Below are 25,775 nucleotides of genomic sequence, written 5' to 3'. Positions count from 1 at the left end.
TGGAGGTGGGGGGCTGGAAAGGCAACTGTCAGATTTCAGTCACAACAGACATGCCTACTGAACTTTAAACTGTCATCCCTCCTTAGTTGCTCAAGAAGAGACCAAAAGCACCAGCTTCAAATATTTTCTGATTAAGCAGCCCACAATCTAACAAAACTAAAGAGAGAAAAAAAAATGCTGAGTAGTCCACTATGCCTCACTAATAAACGTATCAGTGAATGAACCATGTAAAATGTGCCCTGCAGGAATTCCACCCCAGTAGAGTGCCTTGTCAATATACAGAAAAGTGCAAAGAGTCATCAGAAAAAAGATAGAGCAAGATACCAAATGGGGAACAAATAATTATAACATAGAACTAGAAGAGACTTTTCCCAACATGAAACACATGGGATAAAGAGGCAGAGGGGATGCAGGGCGGTTGAAGGATGTCATGGAGTGGGAATCTCATGGAAGTGGAGGAAACCAAGAAGAGATTTAGGTGACAAATCTCATGCTGTAGAGAAAGTTGTTTTACAGTTGTGGTTCTTAGATGTTGTACACATTGAAATCAAACGATAGATGCACCAGACACTCATCCTAATGTGAAGTTTGGTGGTCATTATGCACCCACAGATATCTAAACATTGGTTGTAAGCCAGCTGGAGTGAGATACGGGCTACCAGATCTATTTGAAGGACACAAACTGACATTGTCTGGGGGATGAAATGAAGAGTTGAGTAAAAAAAGTTATTCCTTCACTGTATCAAAAAATCTACCGGTGCCAGTCATTGAATATTGGCGTTCGTTCTGACTGGATCAGACGTGCGAATCTTCCAACAGATTGTGCACAGGGGCTGAAGATGGCACAATATATCACCAAAACAGTATTCTCAGTAAAATAACAATTTGGAAATTTAGATGGCTAACAACTGTTCAATTTGACACTCTGTACCTGGAGAAAAATGTTGTTTGAAAATTGTACAGATGCCACACCGCAGATACAAGTGTTGAAAAGCCCAGAAGGGGAACAGTGTTTGAATAGCATTGTGGCTCTTTCTCTTCTCAATCTGTACATTGAACAAGAAGTTTAAAAAAGGAGGAATTAAAATTCATTCAAAAACCTCAACGTTTTCCTTTCATGACAGATGAAAAATCACTTGGGAGTGCAGTTAAATAAATCACTTTAAAGAGATTGTAAGATGAACAACAAAAGCAAAACAAATGTATTGGAAAGTAGTCTAATTAAATCAAGTGATTCTGAGTGAATTAGATCATGGAATTAGGCACATGAAGAAAGACATTATTGTATAACAGGATGCCATAAAAATGTGGTATTCTCCCTTTGTTTAAACTGACTAAGGGATCAGGTATTTTATCTAAAGATTTACAGTACAAGTTTTCTCTTATCAAATTTGTTGTACATGATCCAGAAGAGTTCATCAGTCTTCTGACTGGTTTGTTGTGGCCCATCCTGAACTACGCTCCTATCCCAACTACTTCACCTCGTAGTGTAACACCCTCAATTATTTTCGGGACTACTCTAATCTCTCCCTTCTCCTGAAGTAGTTTTCTCTGTAGCTCCCCCGGGTATGATAAAAGATACTCTTTGCTCTCTTAACATGTGGCCGGTCATTTTGTCCCTTCTTGTCACTGTTTCTGTGGTGAAACTCTTTGATTCTAATAATTTGGGCCACTGAATTTACAACATTCTTATGTAGAACCATACCTCTAACACTTTTATTCTGTCCTTTTCTGGTTTTCCCACAGTACGTAATTGACTTCTATACAATTCTGTGGTCCTTTCAAATTTACAATGCTCCCCCACCCCCTCACAACCACCCTGAACCCTACGCCCCACAGTCTTTTAGGACATAAAAAGGAATGTTAACTGTGCCTCCAGCATTGTTTGATTGCACATCTCTCAATACTTTATCTCCCAATACTTTATCTCCCGATACTTTGTCTCCCGATGCTTTGTCTCCCGATGCTTTGTCTCCCGATGCTTTGTCTCCCGATGCTTTGTCTCCCGATGCTTTGTCTCCCGATGCTTTGTCTCCCGATGCTTTGTCTCCCGATGCTTTGTCTCCCGATGCTTTGTCTCCCGATGCTTTGTCTCCCGATGCTTTGTCTCCCGATGCTTTGTCTCCCGATGCTTTGTCTCCCGATGCTTTGTCTCCCGATGCTTTGTCTCCCGATGCTTTGTCTCCCGATGCTTTGTCTCCCGATGCTTTGTCTCCCGATGCTTTGTCTCCCGATGCTTTGTCTCCCGATGCTTTGTCTCCCGATGCTTTGTCTCCCGATGCTTTGTCTCCCGATGCTTTGTCTCCCGATGCTTTGTCTCCCGATGCTTTGTCTCCCGATGCTTTGTCTCCCGATGCTTTGTCTCCCGATGCTTTGTCTCCCGATGCTTTGTCTCCCGATGCTTTGTCTCCCGATGCTTTGTCTCCCGATGCTTTGTCTCCCGATGCTTTGTCTCCCGATGCTTTGTCTCCCGATGCTTTGTCTCCCGATGCTTTGTCTCCCGATGCTTTGTCTCCCGATGCTTTGTCTCCCGATGCTTTGTCTCCCGATGCTTTGTCTCCCGATGCTTTGTCTCCCGATGCTTTGTCTCCCGATGCTTTGTCTCCCGATGCTTTGTCTCCCGATGCTTTGTCTCCCGATGCTTTGTCTCCCGATGCTTTGTCTCCCGATGCTTTGTCTCCCGATGCTTTGTCTCCCGATGCTTTGTCTCCCGATGCTTTGTCTCCCGATGCTTTGTCTCCCGATGCTTTGTCTCCCGATGCTTTGTCTCCCGATGCTTTGTCTCCCGATGCTTTGTCTCCCGATGCTTTGTCTCCCGATGCTTTGTCTCCCGATGCTTTGTCTCCCGATGCTTTGTCTCCCGATGCTTTGTCTCCCGATGCTTTGTCTCCCGATGCTTTGTCTCCCGATGCTTTGTCTCCCGATGCTTTGTCTCCCGATGCTTTGTCTCCCGATGCTTTGTCTCCCGATGCTTTGTCTCCCGATGCTTTGTCTCCCGATGCTTTGTCTCCCGATGCTTTGTCTCCCGATGCTTTGTCTCCCGATGCTTTGTCTCCCGATGCTTTGTCTCCCGATGCTTTGTCTCCCGATGCTTTGTCTCCCGATGCTTTGTCTCCCGATGCTTTGTCTCCCGATGCTTTGTCTCCCGATGCTTTGTCTCCCGATGCTTTGTCTCCCGATGCTTTGTCTCCCGATGCTTTGTCTCCCGATGCTTTGTCTCCCGATGCTTTGTCTCCCGATGCTTTGTCTCCCGATGCTTTGTCTCCCGATGCTTTGTCTCCCGATGCTTTGTCTCCCGATGCTTTGTCTCCCGATGCTTTGTCTCCCGATGCTTTGTCTCCCGATGCTTTGTCTCCCGATGCTTTGTCTCCCGATGCTTTGTCTCCCGATGCTTTGTCTCCCGATGCTTTGTCTCCCGATGCTTTGTCTCCCGATGCTTTGTCTCCCGATGCTTTGTCTCCCGATGCTTTGTCTCCCGATGCTTTGTCTCCCGATGCTTTGTCTCCCGATGCTTTGTCTCCCGATGCTTTGTCTCCCGATGCTTTGTCTCCCGATGCTTTGTCTCCCGATGCTTTGTCTCCCGATGCTTTGTCTCCCGATGCTTTGTCTCCCGATGCTTTGTCTCCCGATGCTTTGTCTCCCGATGCTTTGTCTCCCGATGCTTTGTCTCCCGATGCTTTGTCTCCCGATGCTTTGTCTCCCGATGCTTTGTCTCCCGATGCTTTGTCTCCCGATGCTTTGTCTCCCGATGCTTTGTCTCCCGATGCTTTGTCTCCCGATGCTTTGTCTCCCGATGCTTTGTCTCCCGATGCTTTGTCTCCCGATGCTTTGTCTCCCGATGCTTTGTCTCCCGATGCTTTGTCTCCCGATGCTTTGTCTCCCGATGCTTTGTCTCCCGATGCTTTGTCTCCCGATGCTTTGTCTCCCGATGCTTTGTCTCCCGATGCTTTGTCTCCCGATGCTTTGTCTCCCGATGCTTTGTCTCCCGATGCTTTGTCTCCCGATGCTTTGTCTCCCGATGCTTTGTCTCCCGATGCTTTGTCTCCCGATGCTTTGTCTCCCGATGCTTTGTCTCCCGATGCTTTGTCTCCCGATGCTTTGTCTCCCGATGCTTTGTCTCCCGATGCTTTGTCTCCCGATGCTTTGTCTCCCGATGCTTTGTCTCCCGATGCTTTGTCTCCCGATGCTTTGTCTCCCGATGCTTTGTCTCCCGATGCTTTGTCTCCCGATGCTTTGTCTCCCGATGCTTTGTCTCCCGATGCTTTGTCTCCCGATGCTTTGTCTCCCGATGCTTTGTCTCCCGATGCTTTGTCGCCCGATGCTTTGTCGCCCGATGCTTTGTCGCCCGATGCTTTGTCGCCCGATGCTTTGTCGCCCGATGCTTTGTCGCCCGATGCTTTGTCGCCCGATGCTTTGTCGCCCGATGCTTTGTCGCCCGATGCTTTGTCGCCCGATGCTTTGTCGCCCGATGCTTTGTCGCCCGATGCTTTGTCGCCCGATGCTTTGTCGCCCGATGCTTTGTCGCCCGATGCTTTGTCGCCCGATGCTTTGTCGCCCGATGCTTTGTCGCCCGATGCTTTGTCGCCCGATGCTTTGTCGCCCGATGCTTTGTCGCCCGATGCTTTGTCGCCCGATGCTTTGTCGCCCGATGCTCATTGGATAACCAATGCCTTTTAACTCCTCTTCTATCGTGTCATCAGGCAAATTTTACCCCACATAGATGCCTTAATGTACACTTTCCACCTATCAGCTCAATACTTTGTGTTCAACAGTGGAACTACTTTTGCACTCTTAATGTTTGTTCCTTTTGGTTTTATTTTCACCAAAGGTTGCCTTGACTTTTTTATATGCTCAATAGTCCTCCTAACGACTATTTCACTTTTGATTCCTTCACGTTTTTGCTGCAGTCATTTCACTTTGACTCCTCTGCTTTCCTATTTATTTTACACTTAAATGACTTATAATGATGTATTCCTATTTCTTACTGCACGTTTTTGTATTTCCTTACTTAACAAATTTCAGTATTTCCTCTGTAACACAATGTTTCTTCCGTGATTATCCTTTTCAGATAAATCCCTTCCTCTTCAGCTGACTTGCCTATTGCAGTATTCATTACCACAGTATTTACTGCTTCAGAGAACTTCAAACACACACACAATTCTTCCAAGTACCCCACTTCCTTCATCACCAATAGTTCTGGATAAATCTCATAAGTTTCAGTCTGTTCTTCATCATTACTAACATCATTACTAAATTGTGATATGACTCTATATCTGCTCCCGAGTACATCTTGCAATCCAATAACATTTTGAAAAAGGTCTCAAAATGATGTAATCCATCTAGAATCTTCTCACGACTCTAATAGAGGAGGTGGTACATTTCGAAAAGTTGTAATTTTCGAATAGTATATTCATAATTAATAATAAACTTGTAGAACAATTAAATCTGTGTTTTTTACTTTGTCACTCACACTGCCAAGTTCATACTGTTCTATAATTCTGTCTTCTATTACATCGCCTACTACAGCATTCAAATCACTCACGGTTATTAGATTTCCATACTCCTTTCATAAGCATTTTGTCATATATTTACAATCTGATAAAGAGAGAGTGAGACATTGGCAGATATACGTGAACCATTAGTGGTTTTTCCCCCTGTCAATTCTGATGAGCATAATCTTATTCCTGAACTGCCCACTGTATTTACCCACACCCAAAAGCTGGGTAAGCAGTTGTAATGTGCATCACACAAGTCAGCAGATACAGCTAGAAGTTCAACAACAGCCATAGGCTGACACTCAAGAATGCTCACAGAGCCTCTCATCTGTGCACTCTACTGGTCGGCTGACAGTTTTTGGAGACAGGACTGGCCAGCTCTAACTCAGTGAGGTAACACACACATCAAGGCAAATGTGACTGTTATTGTGCACCTCTCCATTGCTAGTGTATCTATTGTAACAAGCTGTGTCTAGGCTTAATAAAGTTGATTGTGTCTGTCCCACCTCTTGTGGGATTAGAATATACAGTGACTCATTTCATTTTAGCCAAGGAATCTTTGGGATTATCTGACTGCCTCCGCTTCTTGGCTTTAGATTTCTGCCATGAATTATTACAAATTATTGCATGAAAATAGACATTGAAACAATTTGACAACATAATAGTTGGAAAGATATTTGCTATGACTACAAGGAATGACAGCATCTGAACAGAAGTTTTGCATAATGGCTTACCACACAGAAAAGTCCTCGCTTCTCTCTTGTTTAATTTAAATGAATGTGATATTTCTCCAATACAGCCCACATATTTTGGCTATGCAGATGACTGGTCAACATCTTCTGACCTAGCCATATTCAACCAATACTACCAAAAAAGGTTATAACATACTGTAAGCAAAACTTAAGTTGCACGTTTTCATCTGTCAAACAGACTGGCACACAGAGCCCTTCATGCCCATTTTGAGAGAGACAGAGTATCATAACATGCACCCAAAATACCTTGGGACAGACACTTCCTTTTAAGTGGCACTTAACACCAACACCTGGAAAGCTCAAAAGCACATCCAACATTCTGCACAAGCTCTGTGGTCTAGTCGGACAGGGTCAGCAAACACTCTTCAGTCAATAGCACAGTAAATCTACTGTGTGCCCATTTAGTGGAATAGTACATATGTGAAAAAGATAAGATGTACTTCTTAACTGATCTGCATCCACTGTCAGTAGGTCTGTACAATATATTTCTACACATTGGTTATGTATATCACGTCACATTCCACATCATTACATCAGGTGAAAAAGTGCTCTACTACACACACATCAGAATTCCTATCATGGTCGGGTTTCTTCCTGAAAATGAATTCAATGTCACCAATAAACAAAAACGCAGTCAGCAACGAAAGTGTTCTCTGCCATGCCTGAAACTGCCTTGCACCCACGAGAAAATCCACGGACTTGACAAGCCTTGAGAAATTAGTGGATTGGAATGGTGCACGGAAGATGTGTAAACACGTTCCGCAAGTGAGAAATCTTCATTACCATCTTGGGACTGTGGTGTGTGATGGCAGATAGTAGCTCATGTGTTACAAACATGTCCCACAAGCTCCTGCAAGGGTCGTTTTGAAGAATTTCTGACAGTGATGGTTAATGTGATGAGCTACATAAAAGCTACAGGTGTGAGTGATCTGTAAAGCATAAAGTAGTAATAAGTCATTTCGTGTCCAGTCTTTTCATTCAAAAATTTACCCTCGGTAATTAAACCCCTCCCAGGTTTCAGGTGAGGAGTTATTTCAAAGAGCTTGTTCCCATGAAGGGGAAGCAAAGTGTGTTGCCGTCTGTCAGCAGGTGGTGTCACGTTGGCGTCACCAGAGGTCAATGGAGGGAACTGAAGAACTAGTGGGCTGAGACACGAGGACAGCAGCGTCAGAGGCCTCGTTTCCCGTCAGACCGACGTGCCCAGGAACCCACACTAGCATCGCAGGGGCCCCATATAGAGTGACTGTGCAACGGGTCAAGGGATCCTTTCGCTCTAAGGGATGGATGACAACAGCACACACAGGCTTTGCAGGCCCCTGAGAGAGTTGGAGCAAATGACACAATCGAAAAGCCTGTGTTGCCAGATGTACTGCATGGCCTACATCTACATCTACATTTACATCTACATTTACATTTACACTCCGCAAGCCACCCAACGGTGTGTGGCGGAGGGCACTTTACGTGCCACTGTCATTACCTCCCTTTCCTGTTCCACTCCCGTATGGTTCGCGGGAAGAACGACTGTCTGAAAGCCTCCGTGCGCACTCGAATCTCTCTAATTTTACATTCGTAATCTCCTCGGGAGGTATAAGTAGGGGGAAGCAATATATTCGATGCCTCATCCAGAAACGCACCCTCTCGAAACCTGGGAGCAAGCTATACCGCGATGCAGAGCGCCTCTCTTGCAGAGTCTGCCACTTGAGTTTATTAAACATCTCCGTAACGCTATCACGGTTACCAAATAACCCTGTGACGAAACGCGCCGCTCTTCTTTGGATCTTCTCTATCTCCTCCGTCAACCCGATCTGGTACGGTTCCCACACTGACGAGCAATGCTCAAGTATAAGTCGAACGAGTGTTTTGTAAGCCACCACCTTTGTTGATGGACTACATTTTCTAAGGACTCTTCCAATGAATCTCAACCTGGTACCCGCCTTACCTACAATTACTTGTATGTGATGATTCCACTTCAAATCGTTCCGCACGCATACTCCCAGATATTTTACAGAAGTAACTGCTACCAGTGTTTGTTGCGCTATCATATAATCATACAATAAAGGATCCTTCTTTCTATGTATTCGCAATACATTACATTTGTCTATGTTAAGGGTCAGTTTCCACTCCCTGCATCAAGTGCCCATACGCTGCAGGTCTTCCTGCATTTCGCTACAATTTTCTAATGCTGCAACTTCTCTGTATACTACAGCATCATCCGTGAAAAGTCGCAACACGGGGCGAAGAGTCCGCAGCTCGTGGTCGTGCGGTAGCATTCTCGCTTCCCACGCTCGGGTTCACGGGTTCGATTCCCGGCGTGGTCGGGGATTTTCTGTGCCTCGTGATGACTGGGTGTTGTGTGATGTCTTTAGGTTAGTTAGGTTTAAGTAGTTCTAAGTTCTAGGGGACTTATGACCATAGATGTTAGGTCCCATAGTGCTCAGAGCCATTTGGGGCGAAGAGCTCCGCTGTAAATACTGAGCAGTGTTTCGAAAGCCGATACCGCATATCGTCAGTGCGAATGACGAAGGCACACCGAACAAAACGATCGGTCCGAGAGCCTCCAATGTAATCAAAGGCAATATTGCGACGTTCCGTGCGAAGGTCGATAAACATAGGGCGGTAAAGCGAATCTGTGGTAGTGTCCTTAGGAATCAAATGAAGTCCAAGGTGAACACGGGTCACGGCACTAAGCCATGGTGGTGAAGGGCTCCCACCAACTGGGAAAGTGGCAGGCAATGTAGAGTTAGGCCGCTGGAGCAAGAGCCAAAAGCAAACACCAGGAGGTAACAGAGAAGAGGGATGCATCCTGTACTTGTAATCAAAGGAGTCATCGAAGAAGGAGGCATAGGATGGGTGGCTAGGAATGGCAGACAAACAGTATGCATATCAACTGCTGCCACACCACTGTTTTTCTCCTCAGCAGTTTGACAACTTCTGCATACACTCAACTGGGCTAGTGCATAAGGCACCAGTGGCCAAATAAATACCTCGGTGACGGACTGTATTGAGGCAGCATAAGATGGTTTATGCATCTGCACGTTCGTACATCCACTTGTAGTCTAGTTTCGAATGGACAAGAGACAGGTACAAACGGAGTAAGGTGGTCCGATCCGCTCCTCTGGATGTAGCGCGGAGGACGTTCAGGGACTGCGTACAGTAGGCGGCCAGATAAGACACGTGGGAGGACCAAGAACGTTTCCTATCGAGCAAGAGCCCCAGGAATTTTATAGTTTCAACGAACGGAAGAGCGACATATTCAAGATGTAAAGTCAGTGGAAGAAACCAACTGGGCCGCCAGAAACTCAAAGAAACGGTTTTGTCAGAGGAAAAACGAAAGCCTTTGTCGATGCTCCATGTGTAAAGACGATCGAGAAAGCACTAATCACGCTGCTTAATGAGACAGGTCCGTGGAGAACAGCAATAGAAGGCAAAATCTTCAAACGAAAAGGGAGCTGGTGATTCCCGGGGGGAGACAAGACCATTATAGGATTAATGGCGATAGCAAAGAGGACGACGCTCAGAACTGGACACTGGGTAACGTGTCAGGCAAGGCAGAACGCACACGTACGTTGAAAACTTTGTCCTTAAAAAATTCCAGAAAGAAACGGGGCAGGCGACGTCGGAAGCTCCACGTGTAGTACAGAGGATTCCAGTTCTCTGCCAAGTGTTCCAGGCTTCCTCCAAATCAAAAAAACACGGTGACAGTCTGGTATGTCTGTAGAAAACCGTTCAGAGTGGGGGCGTTTGACAAAGTGACGAAATGGTCAACTGCAGAACGGCATGCTCAAAATCCACATAGCGCAGTGGTTAGTAAATTGCGGGACTTGAACCACCATACCAGCCGCTCATGAATCATACATTCCAGCACCTTGCAAACACAGCTGGTGAGAGATAATGGATAAGCCTTACTGGCTTATGTACAGGGATGATAGTGGCTTCACGTCAACATCTGCGAAATGTGCCCTCTGCCCATATGCGATTGTAAGTATGGCGGTGAATGTTCTTGCCAGCAATAGAAAGGTTCTGTAACTCCTGAATGTTAACATCTTCTGGACCTGGCGTGGAGGACTGGGATGACCTAGCTCCGTCACGGTGAAAGCGGCGTCCTAGCACTCACGATTGAGAGAAAATATGGGTATCATCTGAGCCTCCTCCACTCGTTTCCGATGGAGGAAGGCTTGGTGATAGTGGATGGAAGCATGAAGCTAGCAGCGTTCTTAATATTGGTTAAAACAGCGATCGCAGGTGTTGGTGATCGCAGTGTTATCGTCTGCTGCTGTCAGCATAGATATTGGGAATGGACCTCGGTGACGGAGAGCCGTGGGCGGTAGGCCCACATGACGGAAGAGGGAGTGGAACTGTTGAAAGAACTAGTAAATGTAATTCAGCTAGCTTTTTTGCTATCCCAGAAACGCGACGACACTGTATTCGTTGTAAACAGTGGTGTGTGCAGTTCACGATTTTAGGATGACAGTTAAAACGCAGAGAGCACGTCATCATGCGCAAATTGCGTCTGGGCATGCCTCAGTCCACCAAGGGACCGGAACACAGCGTGGTAAAGATGAAGTGCGAGGAATGGAACATTCTGTAGTGGTAATGACAGCGTTCGTAAGGTATTCTGCCTGGTCTTGGGGAGATACTGTTCGTCAAAAGGCGCCACTGAGTAAAGTCTCCTCTCAGCATTAGAAAGCCACCATTTGCCGAGAGTCAAACTTGAAAGACTCACTGCTACGGAGCAAGGAGGCTCGAGGATCGTGCTCCATTAGATGTACAGAGGCGTCGGCATTCTCCCTCCATTGGTCTGCAGAGTCCAGGGAAGAAAATCTGTTGGCAGTGCGCACCGGCGACAAGGAGGTCGGCTGGGTGAGGGTGTCAAGTGGTGACACAGGTAAAGAGCCTGAGTCGGCGAAGGCGACTTTGACTTTTTGGAACCTTTGTGGGTGGCAGATGATTCAGATGTTTGTTGGCTGGACGTAAAAAGGTTTTTCGGGAGTATTCCTTCTGTCCTTTCCGGCCTGCTGGTAGTGTAGCATGTGACTTCGCACTATGAGGCGAAAGTTTCGTGGCTTGCCGCGCAGCTGGAGGAGGAGGAGGAGGAGGAGGAGAAGACGACTGGGATGCTGTCATTTACAAATACGGTGGTGAATTTGAGGTTGCATGTCTTTCTGCTACATCTTGCTCCATGAAGGACATGGCCACATAGAGTACTGTGCCAGATGGTAAATCGCCGGGTTACTGACTAGTCAACAACTTGCGAGCGACAGGGTAAGGCACTTTGTCCCATGTATCTCAATGAGCAGGCCATCCAGGAGTTCCAGGTGAAGGAAAATTTCGGGAGGAGGTTGCAAAGTCGCCATAGCAATTGATACAGTGGAGAGGAGGAGGTAGACAATCGCTCTCAAGAGCATGCTTACGACAGGTTACACATATGACCAGGAGTTGGCAGGATGTTTGAGGTACTGCTACCAATGTCATTGTTACAACAAAACTCGGTTTCAGAATGTACAGATAGACTGAGAACTTCATAGCCTGCTTTGGTCTTTGTTAGAAGCACTACTCTATCAAAAGTGAGAAGAGAGCCTATGGGCAACTACCTTTTCCATCATTCGATGTACTGCAATGACGCCCTTCTCAGAGAGGTATCTTTGGATTTCTGCCTCGGTTAGACCATCGAGCAGCCTATAGTAAATACCACAACGTGAAGAATTGAGCATCGGATGGGCCTTGACACGAATATGATAGCAATGGAGGAGCAAAGCAGCAAGCAGTTGTTGTGCTTGAGAATCAGAAGTAGTCTCCAAAAGCAAAGTGCCATGCATAAACTAAAGCAGGATTTCACAGGGCCAGCAATTGCATCAGCACCTCTCTGAATAATAAATGGAGGACTGACCATCCTCGGTACAGGAAACCACAATGAACCGTGGTGCAGCTGGTAGGGTCTTTGAATCGTTAGCCACATTTCGTTTGTGTGTAGTAGGTGTAGACTGTGAAGAAGATGATTGGCAATCATTGGCGATTTTCTCACAATGAGGCAGTGTCTCTGACGGTGCGCTCTTTCCAACTGGGGGGCCACCCCTCAGTAGGGGGCTTACCCGCCTTAGGTGATTGTTCACACCTCGCCAACACCTGACAGGCAAATTGAGGTAACATCTCAGAGGGACCAATTGGCAATCACCCCTCCCAGGGCCTGGCCTGTACAAAGGGGTATGTGCAAACTCTACCTTTCCACCTGGGGCTGGGAATTACGCGTTACACATCACCTGTTATGCATCAGATGCGTGGGCCGGCCTTTGGGAGCAGAGAGGGTGGAAGAACGAAAAGAGGAACCTCAAACGCCGAAGCAGAGGATGGATGAGAGAAGGGGAATAAACAAAGAAAGGAACGAAAATAAGTGACGGTGTCAGGCTACTGAAAATGCAGAACATATTCCCCAAGGGACGGGAAAAAGATGTAAGTAGACTGTTTATGTTTTCTCAGGCTGTTTATGTTTTCTCAGGCTGTTTATGTTTTCTCAGGCTGTTTATGTTTTCTCAGGCTGTTTATGTTTTCTCAGGCTGTTTATGTTTTCTCAGGCTGTTTATGTTTTCTCTATGTAAGTAGGCTGTTTATGTTTTCTCTATGTAAGTAGGCTGTTTATGTTTTCTCTATGTAAGTAGGATGTAAGTAGGCTGTTTATGTTTTCTCTATGTAAGTAGGCTGTTTATGTTTTCTCTATGTAAGTAGGCTGTTTATGTTTTCTCTATGTAAGTAGGCTGTTTATGTTTTCTCTATGTAAGTAGGCTGTTTATGTTTTCTCTATGTAAGTAGGCTGTTTATGTTTTCTCTATGTAAGTAGGCTGTTTATGTTTTCTCTATGTGTAGTGTCGGTAGCTGGACCGACACAGTGAAGTTTAGCTGAAAAGAAAGCTAGACTAACGCGGTAGCCGATAGTGCACGCTCGGCATTACGCAGACGGGCGTGAAGTCTGGAACATGAGAACTTATGAATGAATAAGAAGAAAAGTATGTAGATGCTTTTTACTTATCTTTTCTTTTATTGCTTCCTTGGAATACATCTCTCTTGAATACTCGTAAGCTATAGGCACTGATACAAATGGCTCCTTGCTAGTTCGTAGCCATTAACTTCTGATGGCTATTCTGTCTCTCGGCTAATGAGAGAGAAAGGCTTCGTACAACTGGGCGATAGCTAGGTCGCGTACAACTGGGCGGTAGCTTGGTTCTCGTACAACTGGGGTCGAGTCCACTCTCGTATCACGAGACCTGCCTTGGTGGTGGCGCTAGGTCTGCGATCACAGTGGCGACACGCGGGTCCGACATGTACTACATGGACCGCGGCCGATTTAAACTACCACCTAGCAAGTGTGGTGTCTGGCGGTGACACCACATTCCTCCCCCGCAAATCGGCGAACGGTCGTGAGATAAGGCTTCCGCCCGCCGTGGGGAGGACCACATGTTGACGTATGCGATGAGGTGGGGAGCCTAACAACAGGCGAGGCTGTGCCACCCGCACCCGGCCATCCGGTCCGAGGGGAGCTAGGAAACGCCTGCAAAACTAGTCCAGGGTGCACGTCAACATGCGGTGTATGCGCCCGTAAAGAAACATGAGGGGCCGAAGTGTCGACCTCCATTGCGTCGGGGTAGCCGACGCGCGATGACGTCACGTGGTCCGGAGCGGGCGGGAGTTCCATGGCGGCGGACAGCTGGTCACGGGAAGCGATCGGCGGCGCGTGACCCTGGGAGGCGCCTGGCGGCGGCAACGAAGCGTCGAATGCGGTCGGCGCCGGCGGGAGAACAAGCGGCGGCGGCGGCGGCGGCTGCTGCTGCTGCTGCTGCGGCGGCGGCAGCGGCGGCGGCGCGTCGCCATCGGGCAAAATGGAAGGCATCGTCGGTAACACCTGGGGATGAGGCGAGCCAGTAGATGGGTCCCCAGGGCGCTGACCGGACGGCACCGTCGCTGAAAGCAGACGGGGAGCGGCAGAACCCGAGCGACGACAGAGGCGCAGCTGATTGAGATGCCGACGCACCTCACCAGAGGCCCCCAAAACCAAATACATCGCGCGGCCGAGGCAGCGAAGAATGCGCCCTGCGAGCCAACGCCGTGAACCTCGATAGTTGCGATAAAATACAACGTCGCCTGGAGCAAAAGCAGGAGTCTGCCGCTGCACAGGAACCTGATGCGGCGGATGCAGCAAAGACATCAAGGTGCGATGAGGACGACCGTGGAGCAACTCAGCCGGCGAGCGCCCATCTCGGGGCTGAGAGCGATACGAAGACAAAAAGAGCAACAATGCGTCCTCCCGAGAATGCGACTCTTTCAATTTCAACATCTGCGACTTGAAAGTCCGGACCAATCGTTCAGCAGCACCGTTGGACTGAGGCGAAAACGGCGCGGATGTCAGATGTTGAATTCCATTGGCCTGGCAGAATGACTGAAATTCTGCGGACATGAATTGCGGGCCATTGTCGGAAACAATAGTCTGCGGAAGACCTTCAATGCAAAAGATAGCAGACAACGCTTGGATGGTGGCGGAGGACGTCGTGGAAGACATCCGGACAACAAAAGGAAAATTACTGAAGGCGTCGACCAGAACCAACCATCGAGCATTCCAGAATGGACCAGCAAAATCAATGTGCAAGCGTTGCCAAGGGGAAGTGGCTTTTGGCCACGCAAAGACTTTCCGCGGCGGTGCGGACTGTTGTTCGGCACACGCCGGGCACGAAGAACACATATTCGTAATCGCAGCATCGATTCCGAACCAAGTACAGTGCTGACGAGCAAGTTGTTTCGTCCGCACTATACCCCAATGTCCTTGGTGAAGAAGCCGTAAAACAGAGGACTGTAACGAACGTGGGACCACGACTCTGGACTGATCATTATCAGAACGCAACAACAAAACACCACGTCGAACAAAAAGTCTCTCCTTGTGAGCAAAAAATCGGCGAACCAACGGATCCTCGATCCGAGACTTTGACAAAGGCCATTGCGTAGCAACAAAACGTAAAACAGTAGCAAGGACAGGGTCAGCAGCTGTGGCTGTAGCGACCCGACGAAAATCAATCGGAAACGATTCGACCACTTCATCGGTTTCCGAATCAATGAACATGCAAGCAAGTTCGGAAGAATCGAATGCTTTATCCTCAGCAACAGGCAAACGGGACAACGCATCGGCGTTTCCGTGCTTAGCAGTGGACCGATACAAGATATCGTAGCGGTACTGCGAGAGGAAAATAGACCAGCGAAGGAATTTCTGCGCTGTACGTGGAGGTACAGGCTTGGTCGGATGAAAAAGCGATGTCAAAGGTTTGTGGTCTGTGATGATGGTAAAGTGACGACCATACAAGAAATCATGGAACTTAGTAACACCAAACACGAGAGCCAAAGCTTCTTTCTCTATCTGTGAATAATTTCTTTGCGCAGACGAGAGCAATTTGGACGCAAAGGCAATAGGGCGATCATGTGAGCCAACTTTGTGCGCAAGTACAGCACCGATCCCGAAATCCGATGCATCGACCATCAACAAAAGGGGTTTCTGGGGATCGAATGGCGTAAGGCAAGTATTAGAAAGCAACGCCGATTTCAACTGGCGAAAGGCGCGTTCACATTCCGGCGTCCAGACGAACGGAACACCTTTACGGCGTAAGCGATGAAGCGGAGCTGAAATGGAAGAGGCATTGCGCACATATTTATGATAATAGTTAATTTTACCCAACACACACTGTAGCTGTTTCAGATTTTGAGGGGAAGGCAAATCGTGTATGGCACGGAGGTGCTCCGGACTCGGATGTATGCCTTGGGCATTAATGACATGTCCCAGGTATGGTAAGTCACGAGCAAAAAACACACATTTGTCCTTCCTCAAGCGAAGACCATTTTGCCGCAAGACCTGAAATAATGTTCGTAAATTCGCAAGATGATCTTCTTCTGTCTGTCCGGAGATCACTATATCGTCCAGATAGTTTGCTGCAGTAGGGACCGACGCACAAATAGTTTGTAAATATTGCTGAAACAAGGCAGGGGCGGATGCACACCCGAAAGGCAGTCTTTTGAAGCGGTACAATCCAAGATGCGTGTTAACCACCAATACGCGCTGGGATTCGTCGTCCACCGGTATTTGCAAGTACGCATCGGCTAGGTCCAACTTTGAAAAATATTTTCCCGGGCACAGTTTAGCAAAAAGATCTTCCGGGCGGGGCAAAGGAAAAGTAGCAGTCACTAGCTGTGGATTCACTGTGGCCTTGAAGTCCACGCAAAGTCTCAATTTTCCGGAAGGTTTTGGCAAAATGACTAAGGGTGAGGCCCAAAGAGAAGCTTGCACACGTTCAATTACACCCTGTGATTCGAGATCGTGTAACGTTCTTGCGACCTCATCACGCAATGCGTGGGGAACATTGCGCGCCCTGAAAAATTTCGGTTGCGCGTTTACCTTCAGTTCTAAATGTGCTTCATAGTTTTTAGCGCAACCTAATCCCGGTGCAAAAATGTCTGCAAATTCGTCACACAGCCGAGAAACACTGTCTGTAGGCACAGTCTGATTCACTGATAGGACCTGATTGACAATAGACATGTTAAACAACTTAAATAAATCTAGACCAAACAAATTCACTGCAGAAGAAGAACGAAGAACGTAAAATGACACAAGTTTTGTTTGTCCCTTGTATGTTGCAAGAAGGCTGCACTGTCCTAACACAGGAATTGTCTGTCCGGAATATGTAGTTAGCTTAACATTTGCGGCACGCAACGGAGGTGCGCCCAGTTGTTTGTACGTGTCGTGATTGAGCAATGAAACTGCAGCTCCGGTATCGAGCTGGAATGGGATCACTTTGCCTTCAAAGTCTAAGTCCACAAAAAGTTTATTGTCCTGCTGACGACAAGAGCGACTGTTTTGTGCAATTGGAACAGACACTGGTACAGAATCACTTGCTAATTGACGTGATTTCCGGCGACGTCGACGCACAGTTTTTGGGGGACGAACACAGTCACTGTTAGAGAAAGTGTCACTGGACGAAGTGGAATTAACGACATGAATGTCCATAGGCGAAGGTCCACGAGCCTGAGTGTCCTGGGTTCGATTCCGGCGCGAAGCAAAGGGCCTGGAATGATTGTGATTGTCTGATCTGAGCTTTTTCTGGCAAACACTTTGAACATGTCCTTTCTTATTGCAGAAAAAGCAAATAGCTTGGCGTGACGGGCAATGTTCACGCGAATGTCTAGTAGCACACCGCGGGCAGGATTTCACTACATTTGTGGGCTGGCGCGGCACACGTGGCTTAGCGCGCGGCGGTCGCTGTGTGTCCGTGCGCGAGGCCCGGTTACCGGGCCGCGGAGCGCGTCCAGCGGGCCGGTTAATGTTACACACGGCTGGCGAAGTTTCAAAAGATTCCTGAGCACAGTCCAGTGTGTCCTGTCTATCCAATATGTCTATCACTTGTTGAAGGGAGGGATTAACTAGTTTCAAAATTTGCTCCCGTATGCGAACATCAGAAACGTTCTGTGCAATTGCATCACGCACCATTGTATCTGAATAAGAAAGACCACAGTCACATTCAAAGGCACAGTCCCTAGTAAGTCCTTGCAATGTTGCTACCCACTCCCTATTAGTTTGACCGGCCGTACGTTTTGTACGAAAGAACGTATACCGTTTTGCAACCACATTAACTGTTTCTTTGAAATAGGCATCTAATGCAGACAAAATTTCCTCGTAGGACAGAGTTGCTACGTCGCGCCGGGGAAACAATTTCACTATCACACGGTATGTGGACACACCGACACAAGAAAGCAAAAACGGCTGCCGCTCATTACCTTGAATTCTGTAGGCAGCCATGTGAAAGGCGAACTGACGAGACCACTCTTGCCAGGACTCGTGGTTCGGGTCGTAGTGCCTAAAAGGCGGTGCAACGGCAGGTTGTGGCTGCGGTAGCGGTGAAGCAGCTGCGGCCGCATCGGTGTGCAGCGCACGTTGACCCTGGACGAGCTGTCCAAGGGCATCCAGTAACGCCTGCGTCTGCTGATTCTGCAAGCGATAAAATTCGGACAGTACATCTGGAGAATGTGGCGAAGCCATGACACAATTAAATGTAAGCAATCAGAAAGAAGTTTTTACTCGTCGCCATATGTAGTGTCGGTAGCTGGACCGACACAGCGTTAGTTTAGCGTGCCTTTCTTTTGGCTACTACCGTGTGGCGTAACAGTCTTGTTACGTCACTACACTATGTAAGTAGGCTGTTTATGTTTTCTTATTGGCAACGTTACGTAGCGCTCAATATGAAAATCACTGGCTGTGCTGTGTGCAGTCTGTGGCTGCTTTGCATTGTTGTAATACTCGCCATTGTAGTGTTAGGCAGCTGGCTGTGAACAGCGCGTAGCGTTGAGCAGTTGGAGGTGAGCCGCCAGCAGTGGTGGATGTGGGGAGAGAGATGGCGGAGGTTTGTAATTTGTCATGAACTGATATATATATATTATGACTTGTGATGATAGCAAGGTAAATACATTGTTTGCTCTCTATTAATATCTTTCATTTGCTAACTACCCCTATCAGTAGTTAGTGCCTTCAGTAGTTTGAATCTTTTATTTAGCTGGCAGTAGTGGCGCTCGCTGTATTGCAGTAGCTTGAGTAGCGAAGATTTTTGTGAGGTAAGTGATTTGTGAAAGGTATAGTTTAATGTTAGTCAGGGCCATTCTTTTGTAGGGAATTTTGAAAGTCAGATTGCGTTGCGCTAACAAAATATTGTGTGTCAGGTTAAGCACAGTCATGTATAAATTGTTCAAAGGGTACGTTTCAAAGAAAAGCAAGAGGATAGACACATAGCAGGGAAAGGAAGAGATGCTGCAAAGGCTGGGGCCCCGTGGTAGCCTTGCACCAACCTGCCAAGGAGCGGCGAGCCCCTGAGGGGATAGTCGTGAGGATCGTACCCAAAACCACCAGCTGAAGTAAAGTGTAAGGGCATGCATGCATGCATGCATGCATGCATGCATGCATGCATGCATGCATGCGTGTTTGCAGTGGGACGTGCAGGGAACCCTACGTTTCTATCCTCAAGTAACAAGCGGCAAGGATCACTGTTGTGCACAACAGCGATATTACTTCAGACATCCAATGAACACTGGTGCGCATATCATCCCTTGCCAAGGCATCATATTAATTAGATATGGCAACAAACTATAAATGCCGATGGATGCCACGATATTTAGATTGGTATCCTAAGGTTTGGTTTGGAATCTACTATCCGTTTACGCATACCCAACTACTTCCCCCCCCCCCCCCCCCCTTCCTCCCCGTGCACTCTGATGTACAGGCTCTCACAATCAGTTACGAATATGAAGGCATCATGGAGAGAGAGGTTACACCAATGAAGAATACGCTGGAATGGCCTTCATGTGGTGCAAAGCGGATGGCAGTGTCCTTGAGGCAGCACGATCCTATTATAACATTACAAGTCGGGATTGATCTATGAGTTGAAGTGTTGAATATCTTATTTATATCGGTCAGTAGGTATGGAGAAATTGAGATTTTGGGGATTCCTTTATATAGTTTTGCGTGATTGAGTCCCGACGCTATGTAAAGCTATCATTTCGGTACGTGCGATTTGCGATCTGTTGTGTTATTTTACGATAATATCTTTTTTCTGATTACCGTTAAAATATGACGATAAATGTTTATCATTTGGAATAATAGTTTAATAACTATGTAGATGACGTGACGTCATTCGTTTACTCATAGAAAGTCGGGATCAGTGATTACGATTCCAGAAATGATTGGACGAAGTTAAATTGCACACAATCTTGTAGGGCGAATTATGACTTTGGAATTGGTTGTAGATGTATGCAGGTCAATTTAGTGACAGGCTAGTAAGCGTCGCAAGTGTGCCGCGGTATCAAGACGTATTTTTGCGAGTTTAAAGCAAACCAACGGCGGCGCGAAAGCAAATTTACGCGAATTCTTAATTATCGCTAAAGTGTGGAATATTTGATGAGCCATTGTGGAGGACGTAAGTTTGTATCCAAAGATCATTTCCAAAATCCAATATAAATGCTGTTGATCGAAGTAGCCTAGCAACCCAAACGCTCATACGTGGTGATCAGCAGAAACAGTGTACTATTTTTCATGCACACGTTTACAAACTATATAGAGGTGTGGATGATTTGTGGGCGCAAAATGGAAATTTTTTTTATCAAATGCTTTCAAATGTTTATTTCTTTTGTGGAAAAATATTTCATGAACAGTGATATTTTCTTATAACAAAATATAAAGAAGTTTATTCGTATAGTGGTGTAGAATCTTACGTATTTTTAATATTGTGACAGACTGATCGTACGTGCTCTCGTTACAAGTCAAGTATTGGGCCTGATTAAGAGTAGCTGGTTCTTAAAGTCTCAAAGGTTAAGTGAAGAATAATATCACACTTAAATAACGCTGCATAGAAACCCACTACCTTAATATATTAAGCTAGCTATTCCGGAATCAGGTGATACCGTGGCCGTGTAGTTCTGTGTTGTGCACAACAAATAGGTAAACTCAAACAAAAACATTTCTTCTCATGCTCTGTCGTCGTTGTCGTCTCTTCTTTCCCTCTTCGATATCATACACGTATACATATACAAAAGGTATACGAGGCGCCTCACAACACAGCGGACGCGACGGTATACTATGAAGCATCTTTCTCTTTCTGCAGGCAGCCCAACAGTTTCGCACATGTACGAGAAGGTCGATCCACATCCATAACACCCGATGCTGAGGAAAGGGTGTTACTCTGATGTACGTGTACAATGCGTACTTCAACGAGGAGGATTGCTAGCCAAGAATGTGTCGTGAGCCGTAGCAGTGTGTGGCGGATTTTACATCTATCCATATCATCTCCAGCGAGTGCAAGCCCTCAACAGTGCAGACTTCCCTGTTACAGAGAATTTCTGCTAATGGGTGAAACAATATTGTATCCTCAATCCCCTGCCTGCAAGTAGTATTTTGTTCAAAGATGAGGCTGCATTTACCCGTGAGGGTATTTTTAACTACGATAAGTGTCACATTTGGGCCGGATTTTAGTCCTAACGGAACCCATATATCACATAATCAGCAGCATTATTCGTTGAAGGTCAAGGCAGGACTGCTCGGACACCGTGTAACTGGACCACTCTTCATACCACAAAGACTAACCGGACAGCAGTGCGTGCGGTTTCTGCGGACTATACTTCCAGATTTACACGATGATGTCCCACTGAACCAACGCCTGAACATGTGCTGTGGCGCCGTCATGCATCAGCCACATTTTCATCTAAGAGTGCGCCGGCTTCTAATTTGGAAGTACGGTCAACATTGAAGGCCACAGCATAGGCATTACTCTTCCTAACCAAAGTCTCCGGATTTAAATCTCGCGGATTGCTGTGGTGGGGTCATGTCAAAAGCCAGGTCTACGCTAACGAGGTCAGCTCTCTTGAGGAACTAGACTTGCGGATTGAAGCAGCGCTCCAGCATGTAGAGGATTTCGTAGAACTGCCTGAGAGGATTCGTAACTCATTTTAGAGACGAGTTCATTGTTGCATTCAGACGCATGGACCACATTTTGAACACCTACTTCAACGCTTAGAGATGCCATATGTTCCTTGACACTGATGAACTGGAACAGTCAATGTGCTATATGTCTAAAACGGTTGATTCATGTACCCATGTGTATTGGGACGTTTGAATAGTTTTTGCCTGTGCTTTCAATGTGTGAATTATTGACCATCACTTCTGAAACACCCTGTATTTGAAATTAATTCGCACGACCAGAATATCTTGAAGAGCATGGGGTCCCATTCACCTGCAGAGCTTTCTTTAGTCAGTGTGTAGGTGATTGACTCAAGAAAAGTCACCCGAACTTTACGGTAGTACGGTGTCAGTGTATTCGGCTGACGGTCGTGCAATTATCCAAAAGGTTTAGTAACTTTCCTACTTGTTACTTGTCTCTGTGCAGAAGCAGAATGAGGAGACTATTCCAAGCAGTGAGTGGAGGCAGTCAAGTTGTTGTAGCAGGAAATTCACATGAAATTAGAGTTATTGGGTTTGTCATTATCGTTAGGCAACTACTACACTTTACATGGAGAGTACTCTTTAATTCGAAGCTCTTTCATACCTGTGATTTAAAACACAGTTCAGTGTTTGCTTGTTGTACAGTGTTACAGAACGGTTTTCAGAAACAGTCCTGCAACATATGCAGATTCACATAACCTCACATTAGTCCACAACCGAACTGAATAATAAATTGCAGCTGTAGATTACAAGCGATTGTCAGCTGTCGTATTATCCTAAAGCACATTCACATGATAGCAGGGAACAAGAGAAACGTTTTGGAGGCACAGTGGCCAACACAGGCGGCCAGCCTGCAGCGTCCTTCCGAGAGGGTGTGAGGTTAGCGCGGGGGGAGTGTCTGACGAGCTGCAGTGAGGCAGAAGCTTTGGCGAGCGGCGCAATCGTCCGCCAAACGTAGGGACGGGCGCTGGAGATCCGTATCTTGCAAGTGGAAACGGAACCTCGAGCTTCGTAAGCTTAACCGAGCAAAACGTAGCCCAGAGAATTCTCGTCGGAGAGCTCGCGTCCGCTTGTGATCATTCAGAGCTCAGACCCTTCGGAGCCCAGTCAATCAGATTCAAGTTGGAAAGAAATCACATCTCTTAACTAAATTTCGTAACTTCATCTTATAACTTCTACTTCATAGCTTCGGCTGCTGACTCGCGAGATTGGTGAGCTTCAGCCAGCAGCTGATCTTGGAAACTGTTAGGGCCGTCCGACACTCACAAGGGGAAGGCCTCAGACACGGGCAACCGATTCTGCTCAAATTTGGCAGATCGCTTGTGTACAACCTAAAACGAAAGACTATAAGATATTTTGGGTCAACACCCCCGTAATTTTGAGAAAATCACCCCTAAAGGTTATGACGAGCAATAGACTCAAAATTGGAGGGATCGATAGATAATTGTAAATAGGGCATTTTTCATCATCAGGTATGGGGTCCGCAAATGCAAACTCTTCCAGAAATCGAGGTGAGAAACTCTTAAAACTGCCGCTTCTGTACCCACATGGTAAACGCTTTTCGCCGACAGCGCCGATAGCTGCCGGCACGGTAGCTCAGCGTTTCGGTCAGAGGGCTGCGTGCTCTCTAAAACTGAGTCAAAGAATCAACGATCAATTTCAAGGGATGCCTTGTGACGTCCACCCAGACCGAACAGAACGAACAGTACGAACAGTATCGAACAAAATAAATAAAAAAATAAAATAAAAAGAGCTTAGCGCAACGGCCAAGCTAACTGGTTCGGAATCGTAAAACCCGGGTTCGTAGCCGGCCGGAGTGGCCGAACGGTTCTAGGCGCTACAGTCTGGAACCGCGCGAACGCTATGGTCGCAGGTTCGAATCCTTCCTCTGGCGTGTACGTGTGTGATGTCGTTAGGTTACTTAGGTTTAAGTAGTTCTACGTTCTAGGCGACTGATGACCTCAGAAGTTAAGTCCCATAGTGCTCAGAGCCATTTGAACCAATGCACTACCGGAAGCAGGCAGTTCTGTTTCTCGGCGTTCCAGATTGATAGGAGCGGCTATTTTCGAGCGATCTTTGGAGCTGACGAAGGAATGACTTCTTGATACTGAAGTAGTATACCACGAAGACGAAGCAGCAGGTGATTCAGTGGAAGATATGACCATTTTGCGACTCACTAGTCGGGATAACTGTTTGGAAATCTCCACGTCATTGGGAATATGTGCTTCATTTGTTCCCGATGAGTATTACGAACCGGTTATTAAACGATTGAACTACGGCGCTACACCCCTTGAAGTAAAAGTAAAGGCGGTAGCGCTAGCCAGGAATCATCCAAATTGGAACTTAAAAAACTGCAAAAGAATGGAGCAACAACAGCCCTGAAAAGGAAGGACTTGAAATTGTGGGAAAGTGATATCGTTAAAGGAGGGACAAGATACAAATACCAGGCGATAAATAAGTGGACATACGACAAAGAAATTCGACAAATCGGTCGAAACGACAATGTAACAACGAGAATGTAACAACGAGAATACTTCAGGAGTGGGCTGCAGGTGCACGCTTCAATATACGGCCAACAAGGATTTTGCGTTTGCTGAATCATTATCTTGGGCAAGAAATTTTAAATCGGAGTATAAAATTCGTCAACGGCACGTCTCTCATAAGGAGGTACAAAATATAGAAGATATACAGAAAGTGGCAGCTCTTTTCAACACGCAAACGGCGTCACTTATGACCGGTTTAATCGTGAATACGTGATCGACACCGATCAAACAGGATGCGAGTGTCGAGTGAACATTCGACGCACGTTATCGCAGAAGGGATAAAAACGAACCCTTGTCGCAGTTGGCAGTAAAAACAAAGTAACACCTACATACACGGCGCAATATGCCATCAGAGCCTCTGGAAAAGTGTTGCCTAAGGTTTTCCTGTGTTTACAAGCGTTTAACCGACTCGTTGAAAAATATTTACATTACCTGCTCCAAATCCGGGAAATTGACGAATGCGATTTACACAACATTTCTTGAGAATGTAGTCAGAAACGTATGGTTTTAAACCAAGTTTCGCCTTGTAGTGGATTCCTGCAGTGGACAAAGCAATACTATAATATGACATAATGTTTATAGATAGCGATTGTCAGCCGACGTGCAGAGTAAAAGTAATACCGCCAAACTGCACACCTGTATGCCAACCGTGTCATAGTTTTTCACCTGGGGATAGAAATAAACATTTCCAGGCTTCAGAATTGCAGTGTGCTTCTGGAAACCCAGCGGGAATTGCACAACCGCACGGATGCAATAACTATTCACAGCATAATTCATAACCAAATTTCAGCACCGATTTTTCAGGCGTTCATTAAATGTTGTTGGTGCCGTGAGTATATTTGTTTCGAATGTTTATATGACAAGTGCCATCCATCTAGTTGTTAGAAGAAAAGTGAGGGCACGTAACAGTGACTGGAAGAGCCATTGTAAAGTAACCAGGAGTAACATGTTAGTTGTTTACTATGCCAAGAGGTTTGAGAAATTTATTTGCGTACCTTATTATTATCATCATTCCTTATTGATTTACTTACCTTATTAACCCTACAGTCACTATCAATTGAGATAAGGAGAAATACAAACGAAAAGAAAAACATCCGCCAGGTTTCATCAAGATTCGAACCCGTGTTCTCCGATTCCCAGCCTGTTACCTTGGCCGTTGCGCTATCTTTTATTTCTTTATTTTTTTGCGTTTTTGTTCGTTGATGATCGTTTTTGGTCGTTGCGGACGTCACTTGACACCCGTTAGAGTTCGTTTGTTGATCCTTGCACTTAGTTTTTTATTACAGAGGCCAAACGGCTCTCTGACCGAACACGCTGAGCTACCATGCTGGCTATGCTGTCGGTGCTGTCGGTGAAAAGCGTTTACCATGTGGGTACAGATGCGGCAGTTGTAAATGTTTCTTACCTCTATTTCTGGAAATGTATGCGTTTTCGGACCCCATACCTGATGATGAAAAATGCTCTACTTACAATTATCTATCGATCC

At 46.4% G+C, this 25,775-nt stretch overlaps 1 protein-coding gene across 1 annotated transcript in view; it reads right to left on the bottom strand.

The window, feature by feature from the left end:
* Positions 1–1,826: 1,826 nt before the first annotated feature.
* Positions 1,827–25,775, bottom strand: part of LOC124796213 (uncharacterized PE-PGRS family protein PE_PGRS54-like) — a 162,623-nt gene continuing 138,674 nt past the window's right edge. Inside the window, exon 2 of the mRNA XM_047260304.1 lies at positions 1,827–4,651. Coding sequence (XP_047116260.1) covers positions 1,827–4,651 — 2,825 coding nt within the window. The remainder of the gene's footprint in view (positions 4,652–25,775) is intronic.

Source organism: Schistocerca piceifrons, chromosome 4, assembly GCF_021461385.2.
Source record: "Schistocerca piceifrons isolate TAMUIC-IGC-003096 chromosome 4, iqSchPice1.1, whole genome shotgun sequence".
In the NCBI taxonomy this organism is placed as follows: domain Eukaryota; kingdom Metazoa; phylum Arthropoda; class Insecta; order Orthoptera; family Acrididae; genus Schistocerca; species Schistocerca piceifrons.
This window is presented reverse-complemented; position numbering and strand designations above follow the sequence as displayed.